The sequence below is a fragment of the Myripristis murdjan genome, chromosome 6 (genome assembly GCF_902150065.1).
Source record: "Myripristis murdjan chromosome 6, fMyrMur1.1, whole genome shotgun sequence".
In the NCBI taxonomy this organism is placed as follows: Eukaryota; Metazoa; Chordata; class Actinopteri; order Holocentriformes; family Holocentridae; genus Myripristis; species Myripristis murdjan.
The window spans coordinates 19,938,217-19,951,144 of NC_043985.1; the positions used below are offsets into that span (position 1 = coordinate 19,938,217).

At 42.3% G+C, this 12,928-nt stretch overlaps 1 protein-coding gene across 1 annotated transcript in view; it reads left to right on the plus strand.

Annotated features, from left to right (window-relative positions):
- Positions 1–12,928, plus strand: part of sema4ba (sema domain, immunoglobulin domain (Ig), transmembrane domain (TM) and short cytoplasmic domain, (semaphorin) 4Ba) — a 44,113-nt gene that overhangs the window by 11,894 nt on the left and 19,291 nt on the right. The window contains exon 2 of the mRNA XM_030054348.1: positions 7,056–7,475. Coding sequence (XP_029910208.1) covers positions 7,373–7,475 — 103 coding nt within the window. The 5' untranslated portion in view covers positions 7,056–7,372. The remainder of the gene's footprint in view (positions 1–7,055; positions 7,476–12,928) is intronic.

Here is a 12,928-nt window from a genome sequence, read left to right on the forward strand (position 1 = left end):
ATGACAGCTACATTTTTTTTTTTTTTTTTTTTTAGGCCAATAACTCATATTGTCCCACACATAACACCCATTACCAATGACGTTCAAGAATTTTTGTCATCTGTTGTTTGAATTTGAATTAAAAAAAAAACAAAAAAAAACAAAAAAAAAACTCAGCACAAATGCAATGCATGTGCTGAAATGTTATTCAATTATCCTGTTGCTAACCTGACAGCGGCACTCTTAGAAAAATAGGTCACAAAAACACCAGTTCCACAATTAGCCAAAAAGTGGTGGTAAAAAATATGTGTATATATATGTACACACACACACACACACACACACACATATATATATATATATATATATATATATATATATATATTGTACTGATACCAATGCTGTTTTTTTTTTTTTTTTTTTTAAAACTGATTCTCCAAAAAATCCATAACAACAATCCTGGCCTTAATTTTTCATCACTCTCCAGGATTCACAACATTGTTCTTACTCTATGAACATTAACTGCATGTATATGAGATGCAAATGTTTAGTCCTTAGGTATTTCAGGTGTAAGTGTTCCCTTCCACAATGTAGGGTGTGAAAAGAAGGAATCAGACTGTAGAAAAGAAATAGGGCACTTCTGCAAGATCAACAGGGTAGCCTGCTTCCTAAAAGTGGATCAGCTTACACTGGATTGTTCAAAACTATCTGAGAATACAGCAGAAAAGATATAAACTTTTGCCAATTTTTCCTCAATTCCTCAGCATTTAGGTGTTATGAAAGTTTATTCATGACAACACATGAAAGGTTTTAACCCTCCTATTCTGTTCATTTTGGGCTAACACTCATGAGGTTCCCGGTCACATGTGACCGGTAACATTATATTTGATTATAAATCCACTATGATACATATTATCACCTAATGTTGTGTTAGATCTTTTTATCAACTTCTGCTCTTGTGAAAATGACAAGTTTTGAACTTCTATTTGCTATGGATGTGCTGTAGGCCTAATTTACCTGAGATCATACCATTCGTTTTTTAGGGAAAAAAACATTATATAGATATTATTTTGACTATAACAAATACTCAGATGAAACATATTGTAGTATTTATCACAGAGTACTTCATTTCAATGTTTTCCAAGGACACTGTTTTGAAAACATTTCAATTTTCTGAATAGTGGCAAAAAAATAGCATCTTTTGTGTTCCCGTCAACATTGACCACTATGATTTAGCTAGTCATCCTCATGACATTTTCACATGGAAGCTGACCGTTCCTCTCAGGTGGGGATGAGGTCCAGGAAAAATGACCATTTTTGGACCGAAAGGTGACCACAACTTCAGCTGGGTCTTCTTCCTGACACCTGACAGGTGCCAGGTGTCAGGTGTCAGGTGACAGGTGTTGGCAGTTCCCGTGGTAGGTTCCTGTGAGGGATGCCATGGAAGCCAAAAAGGGGCAAAGTTGTGTGTGTGTGTGTGTGTGTGTGTGTGTGTGTGTGTGTGTGTGTGTGTGTGCCTGCTCAAAGACACCTACATGTTGGGGTGTGGGAAAGAAGTCTGAGAGATACTTTCCCGTGGGGGTTGCCATGGAAGCCAGAAAGGGGTATAAGGTGTGTGTGTGTGTGTGTGTGTGCCTGCTCAAAGACACCTACATGTTGGGGTGTGGGAAAGAAGTCTGAGAGATACTTTCCCGTGAGGGTTGCCATGGAAGCCAGAAAGGGTTATAAGGTGTGTGTGTGTGTGTGTGTGTGTGTGTGTGTGTGTGTGTGTGTGTGTGTGTGTGTGTGTGTGCCTGCTCAAAGACACCTACATGTTGGGGGTGTGGGAAAGAAGTCAGAGAGATACTTTCCCGTGGGGGTTGCCATGGAAGCCAGAAAGGGGTATAAGGTGTGTGTGTGTGTGTGTGTGTGTGTGTGTGTGTGTGTGTGTGTGTGTGTGTGTGTGTTCACACACATCTGTGTCTGCTCAAAGACACCTGCATGTTGGGGTGTGGGAAAGGAGTGTGGGAATGTGTTTAACTCTATTTTATACACTAATTGTAGTCTTACCCATTCATTTCTAATGACCGGTCATTTGTGACCGGGAACACGATGGGTGTATACAAGTTAAATAAAACATTCAAAAATTAATAAAAATTCTCCAAATTTATTTTATGTGTTCAGATGCCATGTGTGAACAAAGTCATGGAACCTCATGACAAACAGATGAAATTAACTGCATTTTTTGGAGAGAAAACTTGTACTCCGGTCAGATTTGACCGCGAACACGACAGGAGGGTTAATCCAGGTTTATGCCCTGTCTGATGTGTTTTGACAGGGAGATTTTGCTAGAGCACCAGGGAAAAAAAACAGGGAGCAAAGCCAGGAGAGGCAAATCACTCTCACACAGGAGTAAAGATCGCAGTGAAACTCACTTTATCTTGTGAGATTAGTTACTGTGAAGTAATGTCAATGTTCAAATAACTACCAGCAAAGAAATTTCATCTGGATGTTACAGAGGTGACTATCAAAATGAATGTTTTCGCTTATCACCTTTCAAGAAGCAAAAGGTGTCTTTGCCCTCTTCAGCTGCTCTTCTTGTCCTTCCTCCCTCTCAGTATTAATGCACTTTTCTGTCCATAGTGGAGCCCCTGCTGGTCTCCGTTCACCCACTTTGGCCCTGATAGCGATAGCAGGCCTGGCGACAGACCTAGCGCAGCTACTTTACATTTCATCAGTGAGCTGCTTCTGCTGGCTCCACATCTGTTATGGAAATTTGCGCAGAGGGGGAAACGGAATGAAATGGAATATCATTTCAAATATTTTCACTTCTGAGAGCTGGTTGATTTAGGCACTTGTATAGGTTTCAAAGACAGAGGTGATGAAATATTCTCATCCACTTTCACAGCCATATATTACATTAATCTATCAATACATTCTCAGTGACTGATAGCTTCAAATTTGAGATATTTTATGAAGTCAGCACTTGTGATGAAATTAACAACCTCTGACCATGTGTCAAAAGCCCCAGTGGTGAAGCGAGCTTGATGAATTTAACTTCCCTGAACCTGAAGTTCAAAATGTCCCCTATCTCTGTTCAATAGTTTAATAAGATTTTAATTAGGCAATTAAAAGTCTTTGGAATAGCATATGGTCATAATTACTGCTGTATAGTTCACTCAAGGATGAATGAGCCATTAATTACTCTTAGCTGGGTCTGGGGATTGGACTTAAAATGGGTCGAGCAGGAAAGACAGGAGAGGGTTTTTTTTGTTGTTTTTTTTTTTTTTTTCCCTCAGACTCCAGTCCACACTCACCTAATCACAAATACAGGCTGCAAAATTTCCATTCACCAGGGGAACTGGAGAATCACTCTAACAGGAATGACAAAATGAGTTAGTGTAATAGGAGCAGCACCTAAAAGACAATGTGAGAGGACCCTGCTCTCTGTTCAAAATCCAAGATTGCTTTATTACTGAGTCACATTGTCCCCGATACCTAGGTGTTGGCACAAAAGTACCTCAGCTTACTCACAGATAGGATCTTTGGATCTGGGTGAGTGGTTGTAAATAAGTACAGGTACTGTAGTGGGGCCAGTGTAGGACTGAGTCAACATTGCTGGTGAGTCTGCCTCTCTGTCCATATGTGCTGGCCTGCTCTTCCATTAAAGCCCCTCCTGACAGATGATACCCTCCACATCTCCCACATCTGCTGCTTCACACATCTGAGGGTCCTTCAGCAGTGTGGAGAAGCCTGCAAGGCATTGATTGCAGGGTGAAGGCCACATCTGGGAGCTTGTGACCTGGGCTGCCCAGGTGGTGTGACGTAGGCAGCCAGTGTGTATGTTTCACAGGTGACTTTCTAAGATGACAGACATACCAAGAAGCCATATTTATCAATCAACACTTCTCCAGTCAACAGGCCGTGTGTGGAATCCAGGGGGCCTTGACCCCTCCCTCTCTACTCGAATGGCAAATCCTGATGGTAGTGCCACCTGTTTCAGCAGTATAAGCAGTGCTGCTATTTCTGTTACTCACAGTGTTATAAGTATTGCTGTCATTGGGCAGGCTTTGCCAGTCAGTGATGTATAGTGATGGGGCTGCATTACAGGAAATGACTGGTAAATAGCTCTGTGAATTTCCCTCTTAGGTTAAATATAAAGCTTACTTCCTCTTTTGTGTTTGACTCTGCAGTGAAATGTTTAGAAACTGGGGGAAAGAAAGAATCCAAAAGATATGTATATATATATATATATGAAATGTTCATAACTCTTGATGAGAAAGTTTGATCAGCTTCCATTAGTACATTTCACTTTGCACAATCTTTTCTCATGATAGTTGCACTTACCTTTACAGCTTTTTTTTGGGTGTGTGTTTTTTTTTAGTCTTATCTCGGCAATGTGTGTTAATGAATCAGCTCTTCTCTTGTGTCGAGTTCCCTGCTTATTCCCAGCAGAGCTTGATACACGTGACTGAGACAGAGAATGAGCAATGACTGCTTGATTTAAGTGTCTCTTCCCCTCCCCAATTTAATTCCTTCCACTGCATGCACTGTCAAAACGGCTACTATTGCTCACGTGGAAGATAGGCTGGTGAGCAAGTGCCTATGCACTATCAGTCAAATAGTGAAGAATCTTTGTGTCGCTCAGTTTTTGCCTCCTGCCCAAAAGCTTAAGAGATGTCAGTTTGAAATCATCAGCTGCTGTATACGCTACAGTAAAAGCTGTTAAAGCTTGACTTAAACAATGGTACGATGAACTTGTTAAGCTTGACATGAAAAGGTGGCTATACAAAGATCTAGATTAATAAGACAGGGTTTATACAAACACATGGCTACAGCCATAGCCAGAACAAACTATTAGGTCTGTCAGGCTTTGCAGTGAGTGAAAGGGATGATTCAGTACGTTGTTTATTCATCATGCAGGAGAGAGCAGTGGAGTGCAGAGTTGCATATAGATTCCTATGCTGTCAGAGGGGCCCTTGTTCTCCCGCTCACGCTGAGTCGAGCTCTCTCTACATATCTCGGTCGGATTCAGCCTGATGCGTGCGGGTCTCCTTCCCTGTCTGTCACACAAACCCAAAATTGATGCTAGCTGCGCTGCTTGTTGGTCAAGTGGTGTCTCGCTCCAAATTGTTCCACACAAAGGAGACTAATGATGCTTGTGGCTGCCCTCCCTGCCAGTGGGGGATCTGACGACGGCCTTGTCTTCTACACTCTAAACTCTGCTGAAAGCACATAGGCTCCTGGCAGGGGGGAGGGCATTGTCAAAGCTTCAGAGAATGACCTGGCCTTTCAGTATGTGATCTTTGAGCTTTAAAAGCAAAAGCCTGCCATAACCTGGGAATTAGTCATGTTTTTTCATAAAGACGTTCTGTACTGTAGCCATCTTTCTGTGTGCAGACAGCCTTGATTGTTTTTCCTTTACACCTTTTGCAAATATGGACACACACTGGTGGTGAAGGTGTGATTGATATTGATATCTTAGTTTCCTGCAGATTCTGAGTGACTTACATAGAATTAGAAATGGCCTGCTCAGGAGAGAATAACTCAATTTGTCCTTTGCCACACTGTAGATATTACTTCTAAATAGTCTCCTGAGAAAGAAACCGGGAAACCGATGTGATAGCAGTTAGCATGCCTTTCTGATATTCCCCTGCGAGAATCTCAAGTGTGTCAATACAGAAGTAGAAGTATACCCCTTTTATGTCTTTATCATGGCATTCCTGTTCTTCCAAATGTCACCTACCCCAGTTCAGATTTGGGGATGTCTTAGCTTGCAACTAGCATCAGACTCCTCATTGACTAAGAGTCAGGAGCCCCTTGATAGAAACCAGGAATAGCTTCACTCGCTATCTTTTCCCATTGATTGCCATACCTCGCATGAAACTGAATCCCCCTCTCGGTTGTATTTAAAGCGCTACTCCCCATGGCAGCTGTGATGGAAGCACATCACTGTTTGCAGATGTAGCTGTGATATCTGTATCAAATTTACCCTGCCCTCTTGCTACATTCAGTACATCAACATCTCAACATGCTGCATAACTCCATTACTGGGATAATTGCTGTATTGCGGTTTCATTCTAATGTTTCCTCAAGAGTTGTTGTAGGACTCGTGGACAAAGGAGTTAGCCAGTGTCAACTCTTAAATGGCACGGACAACTAAAATTAAATATCACTGATCCTTAGTGACTTGAGAAGTACCGAAGCAGTAGGCCTATGCAAACATTTAATCGAGTTCCTTCGGCTTTGGGGCCTTTCATCTCCATCTCCAAAGTCCTCACCACAAAGGACATAATTGAAACCATGCAGGATTCAAAGTCCTGTGGAAACTAATCTGTTTTATAATATGACTAGTTATATGCACACCATTTCTGCTTCTCAATGAAAGTTTAGGAAAACTCTAGGACAACGACTCTCTACTGACAGTTCCTGTAATATGAGCTGTTGTCAGGCGGACACACCTTTTCATTGTCTTTGCACAATAACTAAGATTTCCAAGAAATGGCTGCTTTGAGCCATACACATTAGCGCAGGCACATGCAATTCAGATGCAGAGATTCCAGCGACACCTGACCTTAATGCTGAGTTCAAATAAGCTCATTTATATACTTCCCTGTTAACGATCAGTGCAGTGATACACTTGTTCACCCTTCTTAACCGAAAGTTAAAGCAGATCCATGCCTCCTCAGCTATGTAATGTGTAGTGAAAAGGTCAGCCGGAGTCCCGCAGAGAGAGGGAACTGCTTCTGTTCTTGTCCTGTGGCACTTTTGCATCGAAGCTTTGAGATATAATGTGTTGTGACTGCTATGTGGTCACAGATTTGGGGTTAGGATTAGATAAAGACTGCTCTCCACCCAAAATATTTAATTACCAGGAAAGAAATAAAGATTAAATTGACATTTTTTCCCCCCAATCTACTCATTAGCACTGTAGCTGTTGCTCTGTAGCACTTTACCAGTACTGCTAAACCTGTCAATACTGAACTGTGTACTATAATGTTTCCACAGAGTAATTTCCTATTATGAGAAGAGGAAGCCCGCAAAGTTTGCTTATACAGTGCACTAATCTGAATGAATGTTCTTTTGTGTGTGTGCAGATCCCAGCTGAGACCCTGAGGTGTCGTGTATACATGGAGGCTGATTGGAGGAGGCTGTCTATCCGAGGAGGCTCGTTCTGAGGTCACAGGTCACCATTCCAAAACCGGCGTCGTCTGCAGCCCTGAAGGAGTGCCCTGACTTCACTCTCACAACAGTGCACAGGTCTTCCATTCAAGAAGCCCAGACCTGCAGGAAGAGAGAGAGAGAGAAAATAAACACAGGGAGAGAAAGACGCTCTTCATGAATTCCCCAAAATCCTGAAAGACAAACACTGCGAGTTGGCTGGCTGTCCTGAGGAGCCATTTGGACAATAAGTATGGCCTGGCTCTGTCTCCCAGCCTATACTGTCCTACTGGTTGGCTTCATTCATACAGCTGCCTCTGAAAACGATGTCACTCCACGCCTCACCTTCTCCTACAGTAAGTGTCATCAGCTTCTTGACTGCAGAAAACCCAGAAATGGTAGCAGTATATTTTTTCTTCTCTGCTGTTTGGAGTATTTTCCTCAGGTCAGCTCACATAGCATTCTTTCTCCAACATTGAAGGAATGTTGGAGAAACAAAGCGAGAGGCCGCTGTGTTTATCCTGACACCGTGCCCTCTCCACTGGCCTACGTGTGTGTACATCATTCATTCAGCCGAGTGTTAGGTAGCAGACTCATAGTGCTCTTATACAACTATAAATAAAGTGTAGCTTAAGGTAGTCCCGCCAACCTATGGTGATGAGAGCTTTGGAGGTGCCTGGGGCTCCTGCAGGGGCTTTCTGAGATCCTTTACATGGACAGGAGGGCTTGGCAAGCTGTTGATAAACAGTCACAAAAAGCTTGGCCGTTCCTTTCTTAGCTGTGCTTGCAGTTGGCCAGAGGTGGAACACAACATTTACATAACTGCATGATGGTGTTGATCCTCAGATATTACAGCATAAGAATACCATACATATTGCATAGCTCTCAACAGAGCAGCTGTTTTTTTTTCTTATTATTTTGATTTGTTGACTTTGCAAAGTGCTGTATACCTGGGTTTAAAAATCTTTTTTTGGCATTGTAATGCTGTAGTTCTAATTACATAATTCACAAACATATTGCCATTCATTAACCCTGGTCACAAAAGACAGAATACTTTTCATATGTGTCCTTTGTAAGGAGGTAAAAAAAAAAAAAAAAAAAAAAAGATTTAGACTGCTAGAGTGGCCAAAAAGAATGGAGTGTTTCAGTTTAGTCTGTGTGTCTAGACCATAATGATTGCAAATCCAACTAAATCCATACCGTGAATGGCAGTTCCATCAGGGTGGCTCTGCCAAGCACCTACAGGTCAGGCATAATTACAAAATGAACAGGCCCATTGTGCAGCGATTTACAGAGGACAATCAGCACACTCCCATAAGCACTGGGAGGTATTTATAATATGCATCTTATGTATTAATATTTTACCTACAGATTCATATACCTTTTATGCTAACTTGACTCCAACATGCGTCGTAACAAGCAAATAAATCTTATCATATTTCTCTCTTCAGATTTGCTGGGATGTTGTTGAATTAACCTTGTAGTGTTGGATTGTTGTGCAACACAATCAGTCATGCTCTGTTCAATCATTACTTCCCATCAGCAGCAATTAATCAAATGTTGTTGCAAAAGATTGTGTCATATTTTTGTATTATGTGATCCAGCATGTCTGTGCTTTGTGATGAGCCTACCACAGGCTTCATGGGGAATAAAACAACCACAAAAAAGATGGCTCATGATGTAAGTATAGGATTTCAGTGACTGAAATGCGGTTAGTGACTCACTTTTAGGCTTCATTAGTGTTAAAAGACAGGAACTGTCAGGGAAAACGTTTCTCAGAACGTGTTGCTAGCTCTCTGCTGGTTATCTATCATAGATTTGGATGAGCTTTCCAGTACAGAGCTTAATTTTTAGCCGGGCAAGTATTCAAATAGGTCAGTCTACTCTCCTGTCTGAGCTTGCAGCATCTCTCATGCAGGACCTTTATACCAACAGGTAATCTCTCTCACCTGCCAGCTTCAACAAAGCCCACAACTTGGCCCTGGTGGAGCGTTTCACAACAGCACACACCATCAATCACTCACTGAAAAGACCCCTCACATTCGCACTTCTTGTTCTGATGGAAAGATTTGCTTTAAGGGCGCGATGCCAATGTTGAACACCACCATAAAACATGTTAGACCCACACGTCAGAGGCTCACGCAGTGTTGTCTGGAAGACTGCATATTATACATGCACTGCAGTCGAGGTCAGAGAGGTTATTCTTTCTTGTGTCTCTATTTTAATAATGCTATAGGCTTGTCTTCCATCGTAAATTTGTTGCCTATGGTGCCGTAACAGTTAGGCTGCTGTAACTTTAACCACTTTGATAAGCTCTGACCTTTCCGGGAAGGGTCACTCAGGAAATAACACAACTTTGACTACAGAAGTAGTGTTGCTCTGCCATAAACGTTATTTAGACCTACTTCCCTATCGTTCGTCATGATTCCATGTTCACAATGGCTTTCAGTTTACCAGCTAAGCAGTGTAATTCCATCTGAGGACAAACCCGGGGAAATTGTGCTACACTGACCAATCGTGATACTCTTGATTCTGGTGGCAAAGAAACAGAATCTGTACTCTGTTTCTGTTCTGCACAAACAAGCTTCATCATGACAGTGTGGAGGTTAGCGGTGGCCTTGTGATAGAAATTGTCTTGGCGTGGTTATGTCAGTTATGCTACTCTGACATTTTCCAGCCTCCCGCAGAAGGGCTTTGTCACATTGTGTTTACTGTATCAAAGCAGAATGTGGTGCTGCGGGCCTCAGGGACCTGAACTTTGTACAGTAGAAAGTGCCTGGCCTCCTCTTGGTTTCTTTGCCCTCTCTGTCCTATCTGGATGCCAGCTAGCTTGATGACTTGCATGCCTTAACCTCCGTCAGTAAGAAGGCCAGGACGTCCCCAGTTTCTCCTCATCCAGCAACATTTTCCTAGACAGACTTCCCCTCCCTTTCTCCCTCTTTCTCAGTCTCTTGTTCCCTGCCTCTGCCTTAATGAAGAGGGTAATCTGCCATGAATAATGAATGGGGATTTGTATGTGTTATGGTGTGAACACTCGTCTGGTTCTCATTATGCGCCTATCAGGATGGATCATGGGTTCAGGGAGAAGAGCCTGCATCTGCTTTTCTCTTCGCTTTTGTTCCAGGCTTTAATGCAGACCATGTTGGATGGCTTAGTGTGTTAGATCACTGTTTAAAGGCACACCTATAAGTGGTTTATGTTAGCAGTCTTTGCCTGTTGATCTGATTCAGCTCGCTGTGCTACATCGTCCACGTGGACAGTTATGCTATTGTTTTGTTTCGGGGCCATGCCTGGAGCAACAATGGAGGTGAAGCATAATTAAGATGAAAGCTGTCTAGCCCAGTTGAATCAGCCACAACTCAGAGTGACAGTTATGTCAAATGAGATCACGGCTCTTCAATACTGTATTGGCGCCACATACAGTATCTGAACACCAGTGTTACAAGGTGGACTGAATTGCCTTGAGATTCTTCAACATGCTCCACTTGATCGGTTGTCAAAGAAAGTCTTAAAGTCCATGAGGGGGCTCGAGCATAGACAGATAAAGCTGTGCACATTGTGTTGCTGGAACAAACAATCGACTGATTAGATAACTGCACAACATGATCCTGTTTTATAGATTTAACCTATATCAGAGAATAATAATGTGTGTGTGATTGATTCCATTTTAATCACACAGCAGTTACTACAACTGGTGCTGGGGTTTATGACGCTGTAATATCTGTACCCAGTAATGTACTGAGTGTCCATCTTCCTTATCATCCTCAGTCCATCATGAAAAAACCATTGATCTCGATATTGCCTGAGTTTATGATACCCAGTCTGTCTAATCCACCAGGGAGTGGGCCATAAATCAAACTCAACAGACCCTGTAAAAGCACTCTCATGGCCCAAGGTGTTGCGAGGACATCCTGAGAGCAGCATGCAGTTACGCCACTCAGGTCAGAGCCCCCGTGAACACCGAGACCATGGGGACTGTCTACACGGGGTCATGACATATTTCTGATCCTCCAGCCCATGTTCACACACTAGAGGAAAGGGTCACGGTGAGTTCCTGATGAAACAGCGGCTGGTTTATATTATTGCGGTTGAATTGGGGTCAGATCCGTCTTGCTCCCTGACCAGCAGGTCTGTGATGGCCTAACAACATTCCTTCTCCTTGTGGGAAAAGAACACATTGCAGTTGAGGCGCAAGCTCATTTGTAAACTCCAGTGTTTACAGATTTGGGAAAATGTGAACAGCTTAATTTGATTCTGTCTTCCCATAAGCTGCTATTGCACATCCCTGCTGTGTGAATACCTAGCACGCATGCTTTTCTCCTTTTTAAGGGTAAGCTTACGATTTCCCCTGCACTTATATGCAGATCCTCACCCCTAATGTTGTGGTACTAACTTCCTGACCTCTGTTTACTGAAGCTGTATCCAGATTTGGCAGCGGTCTCAGCATCAGCATGGTGCAGTGAGACAATATCCTGCTAACAAGATGGAGCCCCAGAAGTTACCAATACAAACAGCAGGCTCACAGCTTGCCTAATGAATCTCCTGGTGAATTGACCCTTTTGGCCTGTTGTCTTAATGCATTCCAGATGCCTCAGTCTCTGTCCTTCAGCTTCCCGAGCCTCCTCTCCCACACAATAACCCATTCAGCGGCTCTTAATAACCACATTACAATTGCTTGGGCTAATTTAGTTAGCACTCTAGTGTCGGCCTGTAAACTATTTTGCTGTCATCAGACAATGTGACAGTCACAGGAGGTCTGACATTGCTGTGACACTGACCCAGTGGGATTCCTGTTAGTAAAGTGGCTTCTTCTCACAGTGGTCATTGCCTCAGTCTGTACAAAGGCTCTTAATCATTTTCTCACAAAATAATTGGATTTAGGCTTTATCTGTTCTATGCTGAGCACAGTCCTTTGTGAAGTACAATATGTTGGTGATGACAAAGCGAATGATCCAGCTTTGTCACCGTTGTCTCTTTGTGCCCGAGTAGGTTTTTACTCACTTCTGTCTAAACTGTTATTTCTGTCTTAAGTAGCTGTTTTCCCAGGTGTGTCTTCACCTTCATGACCTAATTTTCATCGAACCCAACTCAGCTGTCAGTCCCCACTCTTTTCAAAATTTCTCCATAAATCCCATTTGCATTACAGTTATCCACCTCTGATATCAGTGCCAGTTCATTTTGATGATACATTGTTGCTGGACTCAATTTGCACCTCCTGTCGCCCTCAATTCCTGTTGAGTTTCCTTTATCATAATGTATTAATGATTAAAGTGCATTAATGATTTAGTAATAGAAAAGAAGCTCAATTTGCTGCCTTTACAAGATAGCAAATTGTGTCTTCCCTTCAGTAAAACTGCTGTGCACTTGTCTTACAGTATGGTTACAACTGGGTGTATTGCACAGTATAATTTTAAAAACTGTATAAGTAGATAAACGTTATATATCTTATCATGCGCAGGATTCAGCCTAACATTTATCCCTTTTTGTCAGTGGTACCACTTGCCATGGGCTTCCTTATACTCCTTCTTAGGAGAGAATCTAGGTCATGTTTATGGACAGAAGACTGGAAATGGGACATCAGACATCCCTTAAAGATGCCCCATCAGGATTGTATAGCTTGCACTTGATCTCAATGAAGAGAGATGGCCATTTTTTCCAGGTCATCTACTGAACTATGACAAACACTAGTCTTTATGGGAGTAAAAACTGGTTGCTTATCAGTAATGATGACAATATTGTTTGCTTCTCAGTCAGGCTTGTGCAGTAGGAGCCTATAATATAAAGGGACGGTAGAATTGAAAGACAAATT